General features: G+C 37.4%; 2 protein-coding genes across 3 annotated transcripts in view; one reads left to right on the top strand and one right to left on the bottom strand.

Moving 5' to 3' along the window:
* LOC145984203 (transmembrane protein 243-like) overlaps nt 1-9,269 on the top strand; it is a 56,876-nt gene extending 47,607 nt beyond the window's left edge. For both annotated transcript variants that reach the window (XM_083117733.1, XM_083117732.1), the window contains exon 4: nt 5,506-9,269. In XM_083117733.1, coding sequence (XP_082973859.1) covers nt 5,506-5,622 — 117 coding nt within the window. In that variant the 3' untranslated portion in view covers nt 5,623-9,269. The remainder of the gene's footprint in view (nt 1-5,505) is intronic.
* Nucleotides 9,270-12,383: 3,114 nt separating this feature from the next.
* Nucleotides 12,384-13,082, bottom strand: LOC145983769 (uncharacterized). Its single transcript, XM_083116819.1, has one exon. The coding sequence runs from the start codon at nt 13,080-13,082 to the stop codon at nt 12,384-12,386; it is 699 nt and encodes a 232-aa protein (XP_082972945.1).
* Nucleotides 13,083-21,289: the final 8,207 nt, after the last annotated feature.

Genomic DNA, 21,289 nt, shown 5'->3' on the forward strand with positions numbered 1-21,289 from the left:
TAAATATTGCCTTTTGAAATCAGATGATTCTTTTTGATACATGCTGTATAATTGGTTTGAGTTGCTGTTTTAAGTCCACTTTGTGCACAGTAAGGCTAATCGGGACTGGACCTACAGTTTAAAGTGGGATCCGAACCACTTGTGCCTCCACTGGGTATCGAACCCGGGACCCCTTGATTACAAGGCAATGACGCTACCACTGCGCCATGGGGGAGCCCCCACGCTGTATAATGTTTGAACCATCCCGCTTCTACAGGAATCCTTCGACAATCTAAGATTTAACACTTTATCAAGAGCTTCATATCTCGCCCCCCCCCCCCTCCTCAAATTTTATACTCAATCCTCTCACCAAAATTTCCATGTCAATTTTAGACTTACTGTTGATATTGAGGAGTGGATATTGACCACCCCCAAAAAAACAATTCTGTCCCCCACACCAGAATTCCTGTAACAGTCTAAGATGTAATAGTAATACACAAGAGTTGGATATCCCCTCCCTCCAAATTTACTGCTCAATCCCTTGTAAGTAAAATTCCTGTCATAATCTCAGACTTAACACTGATATTCAAGGTTGGATATTGTCTCCCCTAACATTTCATTCTCAATCCCCAACTAGAATTCATGGCATCCATTACAATTTCCTTGGCAGTCTACAAATTGCTATTTATATAATATCAATGGTTAATTGATAACATAATTCAACTTGTGTCTACTCTGCGAAATTTCCATCACAAAGAATTCCCCCCAAAAAGTTTGATGGGTGCAATGCAATGCATCCCTGCCCCCTAAGTACTTCCATTTCTGCAACTAATGAATTAAATATGGTACACCTAAGGTGTAAACTGTTTTACATATATTTTAGAAAAATATTTAAATGCTGAAAATTGTATTATTTTAATGAAACAATTCCCCTTCCAAATTTCAATGCTGCAGTCTGCACCACAATCCCCCTCATTGGCATGCCCTTGTAATACTTGGATTGGGCTGTTATACATATGTATATAAATGAAAGGTGAAGAAAGAGAAATGTAATATCAGCAGGAGTTTTGGTCAAATGAAGTGATTATTACAGTCACATGATCAGAGGCCTGCACGAGACACTGAGAAAACCTGTCCACAAGGAAGTGCACCTAATATAATATGCAACATGCATGTCAAGCCAGGTGTTGGATGATTGCATAAGTGAGCTTGCCTGAGCAAGAATCCATAGGCCTTGAGACCTGCAAGGTTTTTCTCTCCCCGGGACCTAGGACTCCCGTGATACCCCATGTGGATCAAATTAGAATGGAACAGGGGCCACAGAATGAAATCTACAAGGTTTATTTCAAATGTAATCTCCATAGTTACACAAGCGCTTGTCCCAATGTTTCACCAAGTGGTGAATACCCTGCTCGTAGAACTCCTTTGGCTGAGATCGGAACCAATTGTTAACATTGTCCGAGTGGAAGCACCGACACTTCAATGCCATTTTCAATGGACTAAAGCACTTTTGTTGTTGCAGTTTCTCCAGAGAGATTTGATTTTTGTATAAAAGTTGCTTCCTGATGAATGTTGAATTTTGTCTGACATATACTACCAATTTTTTACAATTGTTTTTATCTTTTTATCTTATCTTCATCGTTTTAAATTTGATATATCTACATACACAAAATTGTTCATAAATAAAATCATTCTTGTGTGCATATTGTGTTATATTTGTATGTTTCGTGTTCTGGTAGGTAATTCTTGATTTTTCATTATAGTTCTACCCCTTTTAAACCCTAATTGTGTATGTCCTTTATATGTGAAAATATAAAATTTATTTCTCATTATATAAGCTTATTCGTGATTAGGCAAATGTCAAACCTAATAACGAAGTAAAAGATACGTTCAATCGAAAAAAAATTGAGTGTAAAATGCAGGAAGCAGTTCATGTTTTAATATTCTATCATTTAAATCAAAGATTAAATGGTTTCAAAACTTTAAAATTCCCCCAAAAATTTGAGTTTTATGTGCTACGTCACATAAACGCATTGACTAAAATTTATCATTGCTTTTAAAGCTTTTTCATGAATGCAATGTGTAAAAGTTAATTACAAAATAGAATAACTATGCATTTCAGTCCACTTACTGTATGAAATGTCAAAATATAATTGCCAGCCCTCGTGACGGAGTGGTTAGCACATCGTGCTACAATGCCAGGTGTCCTGGGTTCGAATCCAGACCTGGGCATGGATGTTTGTGAGTGTTCATTCATCAATTTCATCATATCATCACTCATCCCCATCTTTGCAACTTATCCAAAAGTGGCACAAGAAGCGAAGTAAAATAAAGCGAATCAATCAATCAAGTCATAATATAATTTAAAAGAAATAGGTGTGCTGGATATTCGCTCATCTGGTGGATCGAGTACAAAAGTCTCCCCAAGAAAATAACAATAGTTTAATTTAAGTGCCGAGTACAGTATAAAACCTAATACAGCACTAATTCAAATAATACAGGCAGAGTAACATACTTGCATTTCAAGTTATAGTTTTCAAGATCTACTGTGTCCACCTTGACCGTGCGGTCTTTTGGGGCTCCAGCTATGGGACACGTGCAGGTTCGAGTCTCCTGCGTAACAACTTTTCTCCTGAGATTTTGGCCTGTGGCCACCCACCATCTTGAGAAAATTGGGGAGCTGCGAATGAGTAGCGTAACCTTTAGCAAAGACTGGGGGTTCGTCGTGCTGACCACATGTCCCCCATAACTTTCTCGTCAGGTGGGAGTGAGGCCGGCAGTCGGTAGGTAGGCCTCAGCCCTCACACCCTGTTACACTATGGGTTATTATTTTTATCTTCTACTATACCTCTATTTGTTGCTGGTCCCCATGGCAGAGTGGTTATCACATCACCGTTAACCCAAGAAGTAGAAAAACAACTACTTTTTTCTTTCAATTTAATTTCTTTTGTAATGTTTTCCCATCAAAATTGATCTAACGACGAAGTAAATGTATGCATCGTATAAACTTCAATATATTGCTATTTATACCATTCGATTAACCAAGACTAGGAAGGAGAGATGAGGCAATAAAAAGATGAAACTGGACATCCAAGTGCAAAGTAAAGCCTCCACTGTAGGTGCCATCTCAGCCTTTACCGGGATAATTAAGTAAAAACTGATGCACGTGTGTTTCTACATGTAATGGGCTGCCTCGGTGGGTAAACATTATAACTTATTGACTCAAAATCTCACCACCGAAGATTCCAGGTTCGAGCACTGTCCTGGGTAATGTTCACTTTTCTTGAAAATTCTATTAATGCTCCCATTAGTAAAATTTCTTGACAGATTTCATTACTATATACCTCACGACTTAGATGTATATTGATCACTGATCATATAAATTAGAATTTTTTTGTTGCAAATATAAATTACAAATTTACATTATCTGCATACCATTCAATTTGTCTTTCGAACCTGAATTCGTATAGCCTAAAGTTTACACAATTTAGACTTTTCAAATCTCATTTCACAGTGAATATTCATGAGGTTATTTCTTAAAACAAATGCAGGCAACTCTGTGAGGACTGAACTAAATATAATCTAAAAACCAATTCCTGTGTCACCAGAAATTGTAGTTGGGGGATCAGGCTAGGGATAAAAAATGAATAGTAGGAATAATAACAATAATAATTATCATCATTCCTATGATAGTTATTACAAAATATCTATTATAAATTAATAAAAATGAATTTCGTACCAAATTAATTATCTATTATCACTATTATTATATAAAATAAGCGTATTTGTAGAATTTACTCTCATCAAAGATTGATAATGACCATTTCATGAGAGCTGTTGCTTACAAGGTTCCCAAATATAGCTCAGACACTAACCCTTATTTCAGTAAAAATGGTGAATTGATAAAATCTCCTGTAATTATTTAAAGGACAATCTGTTGTGAATTTATTGTGGAAATTGGACGTGACGGTGGTTTGGGCCATTAATGTGTTTATCATGAAGTAACATGAACAATTACTACAAATAGAGGTTTTGATTTGATTTTCTTTATTTTACTTTGCCTTTTGTGCCACTTTTGGCTAATTTGCGAAGATGGGGATGAGTGATGATATAATGAAATTGATGAATGGGCACTCACAAACATCCATGCCCAGGCAGGATTCGAACCCGGGACCCCTAGCATCATGGCACAATGTGCTAACCACTCTGCCAAGAGGGCCGGCAAGCCATTTTGAGACACATATCTAGGACTAAGGATATACCTAAATCTTCACCCAGAAATATTGTTTTCATTTTCAGATTATGTGTGAAAAATATGCAGACATAGTTAGTCCACTTGAAGTCACAATATGACGCAGAAAATATCTTCTTGTATCTAAATGGTGTCTAATTGATTACTGAATGAAGTATCTTCTTATCTTCAAGTCAAACACCAACTTCTAGATGTCCAGCACATGTTTCCAACATACATTGATGCCATCCTTCATGTCGGGAGTGGTTAGCGTAGAACACTTTAGATGTTCTCGGTTCAAATCCTAAGTGAGGCATAGGTACGTGAGGAGAGCAGCCTGATGAGATTTCTTCTTTGAAACCTTCGAATATGGTGTTCTGTGCCTTTTCATTCTCCAATTATCATCCATTTCTGGAAGGTTTACTCTTCTAACCAAGGTCTGGCACTAGTTACAAATAACACCTAACTCCCGTTGCTTCGTAAAAGACACTGCATGGTAAGAAACAGGTTCAAGCATTCCAATGAATGCCAAAAGCAATTGGGACATTAGCACCCAGCATCACTCCCCCTCGAGGTCCTTCCAATAAAAATGCCAACCACCAGGAAAGACCCTCTCCCATGAAAAGGGTCGAGGTTGACTTCGCCTGTTTATGGCATTTGGAAACACTGTTGCCAAACTTAATGTAACCATAATCAAACCATTTGTTTTAGAGAGAATTTGAGTGTACAGATTACGAAATACACCTTTGAATAATGTCCAATAAAAATTTGAAGGTCGCAAGTCTAATAGTTATGGAAAAGGAGTGGAATCGATTGTTTTTCAATACAAATATGTTTGAAATACTCAAGTCTTTCTAGGAAAGGGGGGGGGGGGTGAGATGGTCGCGCTCGAGTGAAAGGCATCATGTCATCTTAAGGACATGTAATGCCTGTCCCCCAATTTTGAAGATTGGGCATTTACTGCTGGGCCCCCAATTGTCGCACATGTGGACAAATCCTTTTGTTGTGGTTGAAGAGTAATAGCCTGTTTATTAATTCTATTCCATAATGTTGTTAGTGAAAAAAATTCACATTTTCAAACTGTTTTGTTTTTTTAGTAACCATAAATATATTGTTTTGTGATTCAAATACGTCATACCTTCATTTGTATACAAGTGAACAATATTTGTCGCAGTGATCATAACACTGAATTATTTGTTTTGGTTTGAATGAAATTTGAACCTGTGATTACTGAATATCAGCAGTTCTCTAACAGTGCCACAGAATTAGCATTGTAATGTATGTTCTTCTTCCAGATATACTGGTATCGCCAAGGTGATGTTGATCCTAAGTTCAAGAGACTAATATATTTTAATGCGTTTTGCATTTCGGCACTCTGCATTTGTGCGAATATTTATTTTCATGGTGGATAAATTCAAGTAATTGGTTCTAATATTGTTGAATCAAATTTTTGTGATACTCTAAAGTGATAAAATATCTCATTCCATTCAAGCTGAAGACATTTTATAAAAATTCAGAGTGCATTTTGCTTTAAGTTTTAATGTAAGTTTTATAGATTGTAGATACAAAAATGTTAAGTAATTCATCAGTATATTGGTGATTATTTTATTGTTTTTGTTTACAGTATTTTTGTTTATTGGAATTACTGTTACAAGAAATTGTTTTACTAGTTATATACCTGTTATACAATTGTGTTTATCTACAAAATAATATGGCATGCCTAATTTGTTATAGAATGCATGTAACAAACAATATTTTGTTGAAACTCATAGGTTATGAGTGCATTTCTGTTACAGTGAAACTTTATATATTTTATTTTTGTTTTATCTGAAGAACAGAGACTGGAAGACAATGGGATCTGATTATTATGTCAGTATTATAAAATACTAATGACATTAATTTTGTATGTACACATATGTTATATGAATATTTGTTATACACTAAAATTGTCACTAAGTTTACATGAATTAGTTTTCTCCTCATCAAATTATTTCATGTGTACAGAGTTTATCTAGATTGTTTGTTAAATCTGCCTTAGTACCAGTGAAAAATGAATTTAATATATTTTACACACACATATTATACGTAGTTTGTCTGTGTGCATAATTCAAAATATTTTGAAGACTGTCTGAAACATGTGAAAATAGCTCTAAGCATACTTTCTCATGGTTATTTGTGAAAGATTGTAGACATTGTATCTGTTATTTATTGTTATTTTTAAAGACCAAACTATGGTAAAAATTAAACCAAGAGGGACTTTCATTATTATTTTAAATTACCAAAGAGTATCCCTGAGAAGTTCATAAGTTATTGAAGTTTTAATTTTGATATTATTGTAATTTACAAAATATTAACTAACTTTATATTATAATTGTTATCTGAAATTATACATTGAGATACATAAGTCTTCTGATGTATAGATACATGCTGAGTGAACAGATTACAACCAAGCAAGAAATATTATGTTAATAGTAGTGTAAATACAATATTAATACAATTATTGAAAATTTCAACATGCTGTTTCATAAATTTTCCAGCTGCTAGTGCAATAAAAAAAAGCCATAGGAAATTAAGTTCAAAAAAGTTAAATTCACAATTGACAGGTTGGCAGGGTGTGTAAAATGTGTCTTTAAAATACCCCATTATAATTCTGTGATATTGTGTGTTTGACTGAGAAGTTGAACAACGTGAAGTAACCCATGTGTGAAAAGTAAAGTAGGATATGAATATTAGTGGATTGTTGACTCATGACCTTATGTTCTTTAGATAATGGGGAATAGGGCATAAAGTTTACCTAGTCAATGTACATTAAGGGCAAATTGTCATATTTCATGACAGATTGATCAAACATAGACTGTTAATATTTTCAGTGCATAATTTGGGCATCTCTTGTCTATTTTTTTTAAGTGCTGCAACTTTTGACTATAAACATGCTCCATAAGCACTCTTATAGCCATTTGTTACTACTAAAAAGTCTAATTATAATGAGTTGTGCATAAACTCAAAAATCCCCCCACCACCCTTCCACACACACAGGGAGTCACTGTACAACACCAACAAACATTTACAATGTATAGAGGACATGAAGACAAGTAACTTTTCTTTTGCTTGTTAAACCCTTATTTCAATGCTACAATCCCTTAAAAAAATGGCATTTTCTACCTTCTATTTATGCAGTCATGTGTCACAGATTTAAAATTGACTCCCCCAATGGATTGATTGATTTTGTATTTTAAGTCCACTTTATGCACAGTAAGGCTAATTGGGACTGGACCTACAGTTTAAAGTGGGATCCGAACCACTATATGTCTCCACCGGGTATCAAACCATGTTACCACTATGCCATCAGGGAGGCTTCCCCAATGGAGTGGTGCTAATGCAGTCACTTGGTAATCAAGGTGTCCTGCATTCAATACCCAGTGAAGGCATATTTCACAGTGGTTCAGATTCCATTTTAATATGTAGGTCTGGTCCCGATTAGCCTATCTGGATATGAAGTGCACTTAAGAAATTGTAATGTATTCGACAATTGGAATTCACAACAAAAACAGAATTGAGAAATTTTATGTTGGAATATGAACATTTTGTAAGTGTGCTAGACTGACTAACCAATAAAATCAGGTCCACCCTCCAGAGTGTGAAACACCCCTGGGCAAATTATTAAATTTGTGTCTTATGCAATAACATAAAATAGCATATGCAATATATGCATGAATGCTCATACATGCACTATTTTAGGAGGAGAGGTTTAATGAAGTAACTTTGCCAGCAGGAGTCTTCTGGTATGATACTGTTTCTGTAGGATATTATCTAACAGATAAGTAAATACTAGTGGCAAACTTGCACACATACAGGATAGAAAATGCCATTTTTCAAGGCATGTAGCATCGAACCCTTAATAAGCAAAATATTACCGAGAGAAGTAATTTATCTTGATACATTCTATACACAGTGTAAGTTTGTTGGTGTCGTATGGCAAGACCCTTTGTACAGGGTGTCCTAAAACAGCCTCAACAATCGTTGGGGGCTGGTAGATGTCAAAAAAGCAAGTAACTTTTCCTTATAAACATAACCTTGAAATCACTTAGTTTCTGTGCTATAAGTGCTTAAAATCTAACCTGTATATATGCAACCCAACACAGCAAACAAATGCTCTGGTCGTAACTTCCAGGGATGTGACTTGCTATGTTGTAAGAAGTATTTACAAACTGACCAAGAGAAAGAATTTCCAATAAATGCTGAATGAAATTCAGGCTGTTCATTCTAAACTGTCTCCAATCATGATTTGATGCAAGGACATCTTTGTCCAGGCTGGAACTTGTATCCGGAACCTTCGGTAGTGAACATGTGCCAATCACTAAACACACACAGTCACCCAACCATTCTTGAAGTTGTTTTAGGACACCCTGTATAACATAGGTGCTAACCCCCTGAATACTGAAAATAACATTTCATTATACAATATCACTGACACAATGAATATGTAACATTATATTGCAATATGTAATTTACAATATCATCTGTCCTTAAAAATGATACATTTTGTATACCCTGCTGATAGAAATCGTGGAGGAAAAAATTGTAATAATGGACATTGTAGTGTGTACTGTCCCGAGTTTCTGTTTGAACTTGAAATTGCTTAATAAAGGGGTGATGTCTTATCCACTTATAAACAGTCACTAGGTTTAATAATAAGAATAATAGCTCAAGTAATATCTTATTCACTTAACAGTTGCTAGCTTAAATAATAGCCCAAATTATGCCCATTACCTATTGCTAGGTTGTATTTCCTTCTTCAAACCAGGGTTTCTGTTCTGTTTTCAAATGACATATTACACAGAGTATCCATTCTATCCAGTCAAATAGTGACTCATTTTTCTATTAAGCATTGTAACCTAAAGTTATAGCAAATTGTCTTATACTCGCAACGTATTACATTCCAGTGCAATAACTGAACAAGAACATTCTTACTCTCAATGTTATGAACTGTGCAACTGTAAGAGTAAGTATGTCAAATCATGGTGAACTGTTTGTATATAGAAAATAATAAAGCTAAGTTCACAAGAAACAAATTAACATAAATTTTTTTCCCTGGCATTTATGTAATAAATGGATGTCGGCGTTGCCTTGTCTTCTGTGTTTCAAAGGCAACAGATCGTGTTGCAATAGCACTGACAGAGAATGATTCTACACAGGCAAAACAGCAACAGCAAATTATCAGGCAAAACTTGGTAGCTCAATTAGAATAGAATAGAATGGTCTTTATTTAAGCAGGCGTGTTTCGTCCTCATGGGCTGTTCTTACAACCAACCCTTGTAAAAGATACAATAAATGAATAAAAACAAAAAGAAAGGAAAAAACATATAATGATCATGATAATACAATAAACACAATATAAAGATTATACAATGATAAAATAATGCATTGAATAGATTAGTATATATACTGTTGAGTAAAGAAAAGTAATAAGTCTTCGGTAGTTCAATGTGTGTGTGTGTGGGGGGGGGGGGTAGGTTAGGTATGCGTTATATGATGTATAAGTGCAGGTGCAATTCTTAACATATGAAGGTTAATGAAGTTGTTGGGACAATAGTAAGTTCTTCAGATTTTTCTTGAAACTTTGATGGCAAATAATGTTAGTCAATCGTGCAGGCAGTTTGTTCCATTCCCTGATGCCTGTAACAATGGAGGTCTTGTTATATGTGGCGGTTTTATGTTTGAGGATTTTTAGATTGTGTTTCTTGCGGATATTATGTTCGGCTGATGTTCTACGAGAACAGATCTTATCGGATAAGTATTTTGGGGAGCCACTTTTTAAGTATTTTGTGCATCAAGGTAAGTGTTAAGTATTTTCTTCTATTGTTAATGTTTAGCCAAGAAAGTTTCTTTAAATAGGGGGATACATGTTCCTTTCTGTTTAGGTTAAATATGAAACGTATACAACAGTTCTGAAATTTTTGAAGTTTATAGTTTAGGCCCTGGGAGGTATTACTGTACACTGGAGTGCAATAGTCTAATGTGGATAGGATGAGTGCTTGCTTTAACATTAGCGTCCAGAGTATGTTTTAAATGATACAAAGATTTAAGTTTCCCCATACAGTTTTTCACAATAAATTCGCCTTGTGCCTCCCAATTTAAGTGTCTATTGAACACAATCCCCAAGTTTTTGCTTGTATCCACTTCGCTTAGCGGTATACTGCCAAGAGTTGGAGGAGAAGGTGCATTTTTGTGAAGTTTCTTAAGGGTACCATGAGTTCCTATGATCATGAAGCAAGATTTTAATGGATTTAATTGAAGGGAGTTTCTCCGTGACCAATTTGTTATAGCATCAAGATCGAATTGAAGTTTTGGTCATTGCATTATCATAGTTTTCTGTATTACACTGAATATAGATTTGCGAATCGTCAGCATACTGATGGTAGTGGCAATATTGGACAGCGTGGTCGAAATCAGCTACGTAATTCATGTATAGTAGTGGACCCAATATACTTCCTTGAGGGACGCCTTGTTGAACAACTAACCATTTAGAGTATGTGACTTCTGGTTCCCGATATTTCACATGTTGTTTCCTGTTGCCGAGATACGATCGAAACCAATTTAATGCGTTTCCAGTAACGCCATAGTGATACAGTTTGGCCAATAGCAATTCATGATTGATCGAGTCGAACGCTCTTGAATAGTCCAACAAGACTAAAAGTGTAACTTCATTTTCATCTATTCCTTTACTTACATTGTCTACAATATCTACCAGCGCAGTGCAAGTACTATACATTTTTCTGAAACCAGATTGAAAGTGTGGTAGGAGACATTGAATATGTGGAAGTATTTGTTCATAAATTACTTTTTCAAGTATTTTGGACATTGTGGATAGAATGCTAATAGGTCGTAGATCTTTTATTTCTGTGGGGTTGGATTTTTTAGGTATAGCTGTTACTTCGCATTTTTTCCACTCTTGAGGGAACTAACCTTTGGAAAGGGAAAGATTAATAATGTGCATAAGAGCTTCTAAGCAAAAGGGGATGCAATATTGTAAAACAGTTAGGTTTATGCCATCATAACTGCACGCTTTTGATTTCATTTTGTTAAAAATTTTACGTACTTGTTCGCTACTTACTGGGGTAAAAAAGAACGTGCCATTGTTGGGTTGCTCAAGATAAGTGTTAGTTTCATCAATCATCTACACCGATATCATTATTAACGAACCTGTCTAAAAGTTTCCATTGAAGCGATTTAGATATGTATAAACACACACCACCTCTAGATTTGTTTACTCTATCTTGTCAAACTAATGTGTAATTTTCGATGTCTACTATATTATTACTAATATTCGGTTTTAACTAGCTTTCTGTAATGGCTATCAGGTCAAAGTTTAAGTTCGATATCATTTCTTTAAATTCGTCTACGGAGTTGAATAAACCTTGAATATTTAGATGACATAATATTTTCAGATCTATTTATTTCAGCTTCGAGCTGTTCCTTTATATTGTAATTGCTGTGGCGGATATTAATGGGCGACTCATCAAAGTAACTGGAGTGAATTCTGATTGGGAGTGGCATTTCTGCACCATTGACTACATTGGTGGGGTCATTTAGATTTATTGTTTCCTCCACTGTTGGTCATGAAGTATATATTCTGTCCTGAGTGTGAATAGCATATGGCAATAACAATGAAAGTGTGCATACGCATAATACTAAATTCAAAAAAACAGGTGCTAGTTATCATAGTGACTTATTACTACAATCAAATTTTTAAAAATGTAAAAAATAAATGAAAAATTTAAGAATAAAGAAGTAAAAATTAGTATAAGAATGTGAATACTGACACAAAAGAAGAAAAATTTAAAAAATGAAAATATTTGTTGATTAACTAAAAATGGGAGAAATGTAGATTTTTGAGCTTGCTGATATATTCTGGCGTCAGTTAGAATACTAGCTGAGGGTTGTTTACATTTATATAAGAGTCTATATGTGACAGGTTCATGCCCTCCTTTCGCCACCATTGAGGAATGCAGAGAGTATTGCAAGCTTTGTATGGTTCGGTGCGGAATGTTCTCCTGCATTCCCCTCCCCTCTACTTTTGACTGGTCACTTTGTCCGTTCGTCATTGATGGGGGAAGCAGTTCCAAAAATAAACACAACCACCGTTAGGAGGAGAGTGTGGCGGGAGACAGCGTTACTTTCTGATGAACTTTGCGATATCCTCCAGGTCACTAATCCTAACCACATTTCCGTTGTGTAGGGCAAGTACATTTCCATCGGTTGTCCATACTCGTTCGAATATTTTACTAAGCCTTACCTTGTGGAAAAGGTCCAAATTTGCTTTTGTGAGGTTTTCAGTTATGAAAATACCTGTCCCTGTAGCCTTGAGGTTCTTCTTGTTCTTGTAGACCAAGTCTCTCTGGGCGTAGGTGACAAAGCGCACAATGATCGGCCGGGGTTTGCCATCACGTCGCAGTGCTCCCAGTCGGTGAACACGATGAAACACATCTTGTGGCACATTCACTTTCACCTGCTCATTGATGATTTTTGAAGCAATCACTTCACACTTTTCACCCTCACTTTCATTGATGCCATGAAAAACAAGGTTCAGGCGACGGTCATATTGTTCCAGGGAATTCAGATCCTTTTGCACTTGCGTGGCTAGCTCAAAGATTTTCCTCTCGAGATTGTTTTTTACTTCTTGAATGGCATCCTCCATGGCAGTTTTAATTGCAGTGGTCAGCGCTGGTTTAATTTCTTTCAACACCGCATCACTTGCAAATGCCAGGGCGATGCGTCTGTCCTGGTCTCCGAACTGTTGGTTGAGTTCCTTCGCTATGGCTGTCGAGATGGAGTTTTCAATCCGTTGCCACTCAGCTTTACTGATTCCCATTTTTCGGGCAATACTGCTCTTAACAATTAAAAAATTTACGATAAAGTAAGTACTTTTGCTGCAGTATTCCCTCCTCTGTGCAAGCTCGAGTTGGGTAGTTACATGCGGTTCGCAGCGGGCAACTCAAGTGGAAAGAGAGAGCTATTCATGCACGTCCGAACTCCTTGAAGGCTGAATGTTGGTAGAGCCAGTGGCGAAGCGTGCTGTCTCTGGAAGGGTAGGCACAGGACGGAGCAGGGTTTGGGGGGAGGGGAAGATGTGATTTTTTTAAACAGTAGTATGTTAAAATATAGCCCCTAGAAAATAAAAGATAACATATTGCCTGAATCTCGTCTACTTAAGTCGGGATAGTGATTGTAAAGGATAATGTAGTGATTAACGCTCTCGCCTTATAATCAAGAAGTAGAAGGTTCGATTCCTCCTGGAGGCATTGGTTCAGATTCTACTTTAATCTAGTCTCAATTGGATATCTGAGAATAAAGGCGCTTCTGTCTCGAAGGTCAGAAAACAGTGACAATGGAACTTGATGTTCTGACTACGTGTCACCCAATGAAAAAGCTGTTCTGTCAGGCCTTAGCCATCTTACATTTGTTAGATTAAAGCTGCTCGTAAAAATTATTTGCTACTTGAATAACAGTATTGTAAATGTTTCTCGCATTACAGAAATGGTTGGTTCACTTGATCGTCACTTAGCGTTTATTTCTTTTTAATGCTGGCCTCCGCGGCGGATTGGTTATAACAGTGTGCTACGACAAGGTCCTCAGGTTCGAATCCCCACCTGGGCATAGGTGTTCTTCGTGAGTGTCCCTTCGTCAATGTCATCATATTATCGCTCATTCTCATCTTCCCAATTAGGTAAAAATAGCAGAAAGCAAAGTGAAATAAACTAAATCTATCAATCAATTATTTCTTTTAAACTCTCTTCTTCAACAGGCGACTTTTTAAAAAAAATTATAATATGATTTAGAAAATGATGAAATGCTAAATGAGAACACGGACTGTGTAACACACCAACCAGAAAATTTCAGTAACATGGATTTCCTCTATATGTTTGCATTGTACGTACTTTGCCCCATTTTAAAAGTAGCGTGTTTTCAGTTATGTCACTAATGATGAAAGAAAATTTTGTCTCAATATCCCTTTCCTGAAAGAAATAAAATACTTTCCCTCTCTGAATCGAGATTGGTGTGGGGCACATCCAGCAGCTAACACTTCGCGAAAAGCAGTTCCTCAAAAGAGCTGAAAGCACCTAACTTAACACTGGTAACCAACTTGCATGCATTATTTGCAGTTAGAATTCTAATAATGCCTACTTTGATAGGTTAGGAGGCCAGGCTTAGAGGTGTTAGCAACACATTTTCGCTACATGTTAGCAGCTGGGTGTGCTCCGCTCCCGGCACAGCTCTGAATCTTCCATGGAAACACTGCTTCAACAAGCTCTGTAGTCCACTGCCTGCTTCGTCACGCGCTCGTACACGATCGGCACTCTTCGGAAGTCATGGAGAGAGGGTGAGAGAGAGAAAAGAGGCCGGCCTAAGGTTACATTACAGGCGAACGCACCCCTGAAATTATGCTTTCCCGCACGAATCACATAGGTTGTTATGGGACCAGCTGAGGCACTCTCGGGCGGGCCTCGCTGAATGCTCAGATGCGGTTCCAGGCAGGGTTGCAAACTTGCAGTAATTATTGGAAGACCAAGAATTTCAGTTTTCTTTTATTAAGGGTCGTTTAATGAAATTTATAAGTAATAAAATAATCCATTATAGACAAATATATTAGGGTAGGCCCGGCCTCCGGGCCTCATAGGATGCTTCGCCACTGGGTAGAGCAATGGCACAGTATGCCAGAGACCTGGGTTCAAGTCCTGGTCAAGCCTACATTTCTGGCTGAAATTTCTGAAGTACATCTCCTGTGTGTGCCAAATCTTAATGAAACCTACTCATGGTTTTTACATTCCTCCTCTTTTTTCAGATGCTGATGCAAAACTGGTGAAATATTCAATTTTGTACATGATAAACCTCTGAGATTTTGAAGAGACTGGAAATTAAAACAAACACACCTGCACATTTTTTGGTAATTTTATTGCAAAGAGCAACTTAAAAAGTTTCTTACAAAAAATTACCACACTTCTATGTGAACACCTTTAGTGGCACGAAGAATGTCCAGCCGGTATTCCACTTTGCGCCACGTGCACTGCAGCACGTCGTCAGGGATGGTATCAATGGCAGCAACATTTCGGTCACGCAAAGCATTCATGTTTGCCAACTTCGTTGAGTAAACTGCATCCTTAACATACCCCCAGAGTGATTATCTGGGCTATGTGGTTGACTTCCATGGGCTGCAGACGACAACATCACAAACTTGCTCAACTATCTCGTCGGAGACACATGGCATTCCTCCCCCTGGCTTCTTCAACACACTCCCTGTTTCCAGAAAACTTCTGTGCCATGCCCTGATGCTCTTGTTTGTTGGCGGCATTTTGTTAAAGACACACTGAAACTTACGCTGCACCATAACAATTGATTTTGACCCCGCAAACCATACCACAGCGTGTGCTTTCTCTTGAAAAGATGCCATTTTCACAAAAGCGATGACAGCACTGCCAAGCATGATGTGCATGAACTAAAAAAATAAACCACACAAATTTGAGTGTATATGGCACCAAATACAAAAGACTGGATTGTCGTAACTTTATTTTCTGATTTTTAACATTGTGTCGAAACCCTGGAGGTTCATCGTGTACACTCTACCCTGTATATTCTTTTTTGGGGTAGTCTACATGTTCTGTTCATTGAACTTGGGGTCCCTAATGAGTATTTTGAAAGGGGAAAAATGGCAATAAAAGCAACTGAAAGTGCTTGAAAGTTTTTGAAAAAAAAAAGGGGTTGCACAACTTGTGCTGTGTTCTATGCTTTGAAAACAGCCAGTGTAAAAAATTTAAATGAATGTATTGCAGCTGTAATACAGATGAGAAATGTCGATGTGGAAAGCTGATGGACATGGCATGTAAACATTATGGAAGTTGCTGTGTACATTGCAATTCATGTAAAGCATTGAGAGTGGCCTGTAGGTTGGCATGAAAGTAGTTTCCTGGCCCGATGCGATACTGATACACCTAGCAACATATCAGGGGACTATGAATTCTTTTCTGCTGTCCTAAACCAGAGGCCAGAGAACCTTCCTCCCTTCATCACCCCCACCCCTCCTCCGTGACTCCCTCAGTGAGGTTTCCAGGAAAAGGGCACCCACCTGTTTCTTTTCATTCTGGTTTCGGAGGCTAAAATTTCTCAACTGGCAAAGCAATTCGCATTTCACTGCTTGCTGGCTGACTCTTGCATGGAGGAAGAAGAGTGGCAGGCTCCCGAGACAGAACCTTCATCACTGAAGTTTTGATTGAATAAATTTGATTGATTACAGTGGCTACTATAATTATGTTGAATTTTCTTGTTGAGATTGGAATTATCAATTGAGAGTAAAGGAGGAGGTAGAGAATATCAGTTGAAAGAAAGTATTTTTTTGAAGGGGGTGTTTTTTTATACAAAATCGATATAATAATAAAAAGGCAAAAATTAGTAACAATTATTATTTCAACTATTAACGAATAGAGTCCCTATAATAATTAGAGATGGGCAGGAGCGAAACTACCTGGAATATAAAAAGAGGAAACATGGACATACGTAATAACATATGGAAAAAGTGGAAAGGAGAAAGACGGACAAAACAATGTAACAAAATGTACAGTAGTAACAAAGATGTCAGGAAACAATAGTTTAATATTGAACTTACACTTTGATGAAGTACTTTTTTTTTCTGATCTGAATTAAGTCCCTTTGCACAGTTCTCATCGTTGGGAGTTCACAGCAGCTTTAATCGGCCACGGTTGATTGATTTTGTTTATTTTAATTCGACTTTCTGCCACTCTTGGTTAATGATGATATAATGAAATTGATGAAGAGACGCTCACAAAGGACACGTATGCCCATACTGGATTCGAACCCGGGACCACTGGCATCTTAGCAAAATGAGATAACCACTCCGCTACGGGGGCCGGCTAATCGGCCAAGGGTGGGGACAAACTCTCAGTGGCGATGTGAATCCCCTGTGGAAACATATGACCAGTTGCATTTAACAAGTTTCTGCATCACATTAGTTGCTCTCTCCTATTGTGATTTTTCCCAATGTTAATTGATTGCTTCCCAAGTGAAATTTCAGTCCAACTAATTATAGTATGATCTTCAAAGATCATCACTATACGTGTTACAAAGTACTCTTAAAAAATTCCCAGTGAATTGGTCAAAATAAAGTGACAGAATTTTGAGGAGAGGCCCCACACATGGCTATGCCAATATACGTAAGTAAACCCTTGGTGCTACAGCCCCTGAGGGCCAGGGCCCACCTACCGACTGCCGGCCTCACTTCCAGTCCAACCAGTTACGTGCGGTCAGCACGACGAACCCCTAATCTTCGGTGTAGGTTTCTGTGACTCATTCATAGCTTCCCAATCTCCTCACAATGGTGCATGGCAACCGGTCATATACACAGGCCGAAATCTCAGGAGAAAATTTGTTGTTACGTTTTCCCCAGGAGACTCGAATCTGCGCACATCCCGTAGACGGAGCCCAAAGCATGATGCATCGGACCGTACAGTCACGATGCAGAACAGCAGGCCCGTAGCCAGAATTTTATTTCGAGGGGAAGGCTCATCCCTTATCAGCAGCTGCCATCTAAGGGTGAAAAAGTGAGGAATAGAATCCCTGAAGATGAATTTATCAGTATATTACAAGTTAATGTACAAGATGTTTAATGTAAGTAAAATTAATCACGGCTATACCCTATTTTAATTACACATTTGTAGGATTTAGGAACGGTCTTCAGCCTCCCCCCCCCCTTACAGTCACATGCCTGTGGGACAAAATATACATAAGTGCTGATCCCTTATTCTGATTGGCGTTATAAGAATAGAATTCCCTTCAGAGCATCTCGAAGACATGGTCTTTTAAAAATCAGTTCTAGAGAAGAAACCTTGTCCAATTCACGTTTTCAACTTGTTTCCTTGTGTAGTTTTTAAAGAAGACAAAAGTTGTCACAATTGGTAATCTGGTGAACAAGATCGATGTTGAATATCTAATTGAAACCAAAATTTTAATGTACGTACCACAATGTTTTTACTGACTGAAAAGTTTTTGTTTCCTAATTTTGATTGAGCAGAGGGGGCACTCTCACTGCACCAGCTGCCACCAACCCTATGCTAATCGTATGAGTTTCTGTTACTTTATATACAGATAGTCTAATCGGGACTAGATCTACATTTATAGTGGGGTTGAACTAACTATTAGGCATCCACCAGATACCAAACTCGGGACATTTTAAATTACAAGGGTCACCTTTACCATTATGCTATAGGGGATGCAAAATATATCTGAAACTAAGAAGAAATTTTGAATGGATTGTAGAACGTAGGAGGCACCGTTCACATTGAAGGGGAAGAAGCCAGGAAATTCTCCCTCCCCTTTCCTAACCTTTATATCTCTACTTTGGTTCTCAGCGAAGGCAAGAATTTTATTCAATATTTTATTTCACTTTTGTTATTGTTAATGAAGAATTCGAAGTAATATTTTTTCTTTAAATCTCAAGTTAGCAAGTCAGTCAAAATTATGTTGTTATACTAAATTTTACATTAATTAAAGATTTGCAAAGAAACAGTAAACCTTTTCATTGGTTGGTTGATTTAGTGTTTTAAGTCCACTTTATTCACAGTAAGGCTAATCGGGACTGGACCTAAAGTTTAAAGTTAAATCTGAACCACTATGTGCCTCCCCCGGGTATCGAACCCGGGACCCCTTGATTACAAGGCGACAACGCTACCACTGCGCCATCGGGGAGGCCAGTGTAAACCTTTTCGTGATCATTCCACTCCAAAAACAGATGTTTCTGTAAGAGCCACATCAAGTTTATGCTTGGAAGTAGTGATGTTCTATGACACACACATATACATATACACACACATGTATATGTAAGCAACGACAATATTAGAGGAAAAGGTCTAAATATGGGCCCCCCCTTTTTATGTTGTCATTTTCGGAGGGAAAAAAAATAATATATCAAGCACCTGCCTTGAAAATGCATATCTATGAAATATATACTTAAATATAATAGGATGCTAAAGTATAGAAGGTCTTCATTTTTTTAAAAAAAAAAAGCAATTTCCAAGAAATGGTAAAATGATGTATTTCAAAATTGTGGTCTAAATATGGGTTACTAGTGGCAATATCACAAACAGCAAATTATAATTTTAAAAAAACAGTCATTTATCACTAGAAGATTATGAAATTCATATTTATGAATAATCTGTTGTTTTGGAATGGGAAAAATCGAAATTAAGAAACACATCCAAATATTTGTTGAAAATGTTATCTCAACATTAGACCTTATGTCATAGCCCATATTTAGATCATCACGCTATTTCTCTTCTTCAATTAATTTTCATTCTCTGTGGTACATATTTCACAAACAAATCATGGTATTATAAAAGCCCACATTTGTTTTATGTACTGCTAATATCACAACCTATACAAAGCAGATGAGAATTCAGAAAACGCTGAGTTAAAACATATCTGCAAAAATTTTCGGAGGTCACAATTCTATAACAGCGTCCAAGGCCGAAACTAACCACCACTTTCTCTTGTGAATTGGCGTCGCAACCTTTGTCCTTGACAGATAACCAGTTCCAATAGCCTCTGCCAGGCTGTAGCAGCACCCAGGAGTGCTGATTACTCCAAAACCCATATTTAAACCTTCGCCCATATTTAGACCTTCTCCTCTATTCTAACTTGGAGAGGATGTGATTTGCGAGCGGAACAAGCATGGGAATTTGACGAAGTTTCCTTGTGAATCATCAATTATGTATGCATGTGTGTATATACATGTATTTCCTGACTACAGCGTTGACTCACAAAATAATACATATCAGGTAAAAACTGTCGAAATGTAAAAAGAGGAAGCACTACTTCCCCCCCCCCCTCGGCACCTTTTCTACATTTTATTCAAATTGGACGTGGTAGGCAGGCACGTATCTAAAGTGAGAATCATAGAACTTAAGACCTTCTGTAAACAAAAGCACGTGTACCCTAACAGTGTTGCAAACTTATAGAAAAGAAATAATCCACATAGCCTACAAGGTGTAAAAACATTCCATTTGTCAACAGATGCGGAATAAGCAACGTATCACTGAGTGATGACCTGTTGAAAGTTATTGAATGTATGTTTAAAAAAAAGTTAAAAAAATGTACATCTTGCCTGGTGGCCGATTTTCAGACTCATCACCGAAGTTCCCTGGCTCGAATCCCGGCATGTGTGTTATTTGTAAGTGTCCCTTCATCAATTTCATCTGAGGATCACTCATTCTCATCGTCGGGATTAGCCAAAAGTGGAAGAAAAGCAACGCTAAATTTAAAAAATCAAATACAAAATTTACATCTTATCCCCCAGAAGTAAGAAGGTTCCGTACCAAAGGATTAAATTTCTCTCATAAAAGGTAAAGTGCTCCCCTGTGCATAGCACCACGCCATGAAGGCGTATAGGGGGTGTGGGGGTAACGCCCCACACTTTCTTGATCCGGTCGTGAGTGGGGGTGATGTGATCAGCATCACGCCCCTGACCGCCTTTACCCCCCAGGGTTTCCTCCAGGTACCCATGTTATTCGACGCTGGGTGGGCGCCGGGGCCGCTTCCATCGTTAGAAAAGTTCCCGGATTTGAACCGGCCGGGGATCGAAACCGGGACCTTTAGCATGGTAGTCAGACGCGTTACCGACTGAGATAAATTACGTTTTGAAACCGGGGTTTCTTCATTAAATTTATTTGATGTTGAAAAGTGTTATGATTTATTATTATAGATAATGAAAGTAAGCTAATACATATGATTTGATTGACTAAATTAATAATTATGCAGCAAAGATACCAAGGGAAACTAAAACGGCAACTTAGAGAAGCATAAAAGTGGGGAAAGAAGACTGTAGAATACAGAAATATTTTGAGGCAGTCACATTTTATTGTATGCTACATATAAAATAAAATGCATATTTGGGGGTGAATTCTTAAATATTGTCACATTTTTCTTCTCTCTTGTTGTGAGGTGTTCATTTTAAATCAACCTCCCTCACCCTACGGTCTGCCCTCCTTCACCCGCAAAAGTATTCCGGGGTGTGAG

The sequence above is a fragment of the Lepisma saccharinum genome, chromosome 2, assembly GCF_977018435.1.
Source record: "Lepisma saccharinum chromosome 2, izLepSacc3.1, whole genome shotgun sequence".
Taxonomy (NCBI): Eukaryota; Metazoa; Arthropoda; class Insecta; order Zygentoma; family Lepismatidae; genus Lepisma; species Lepisma saccharinum.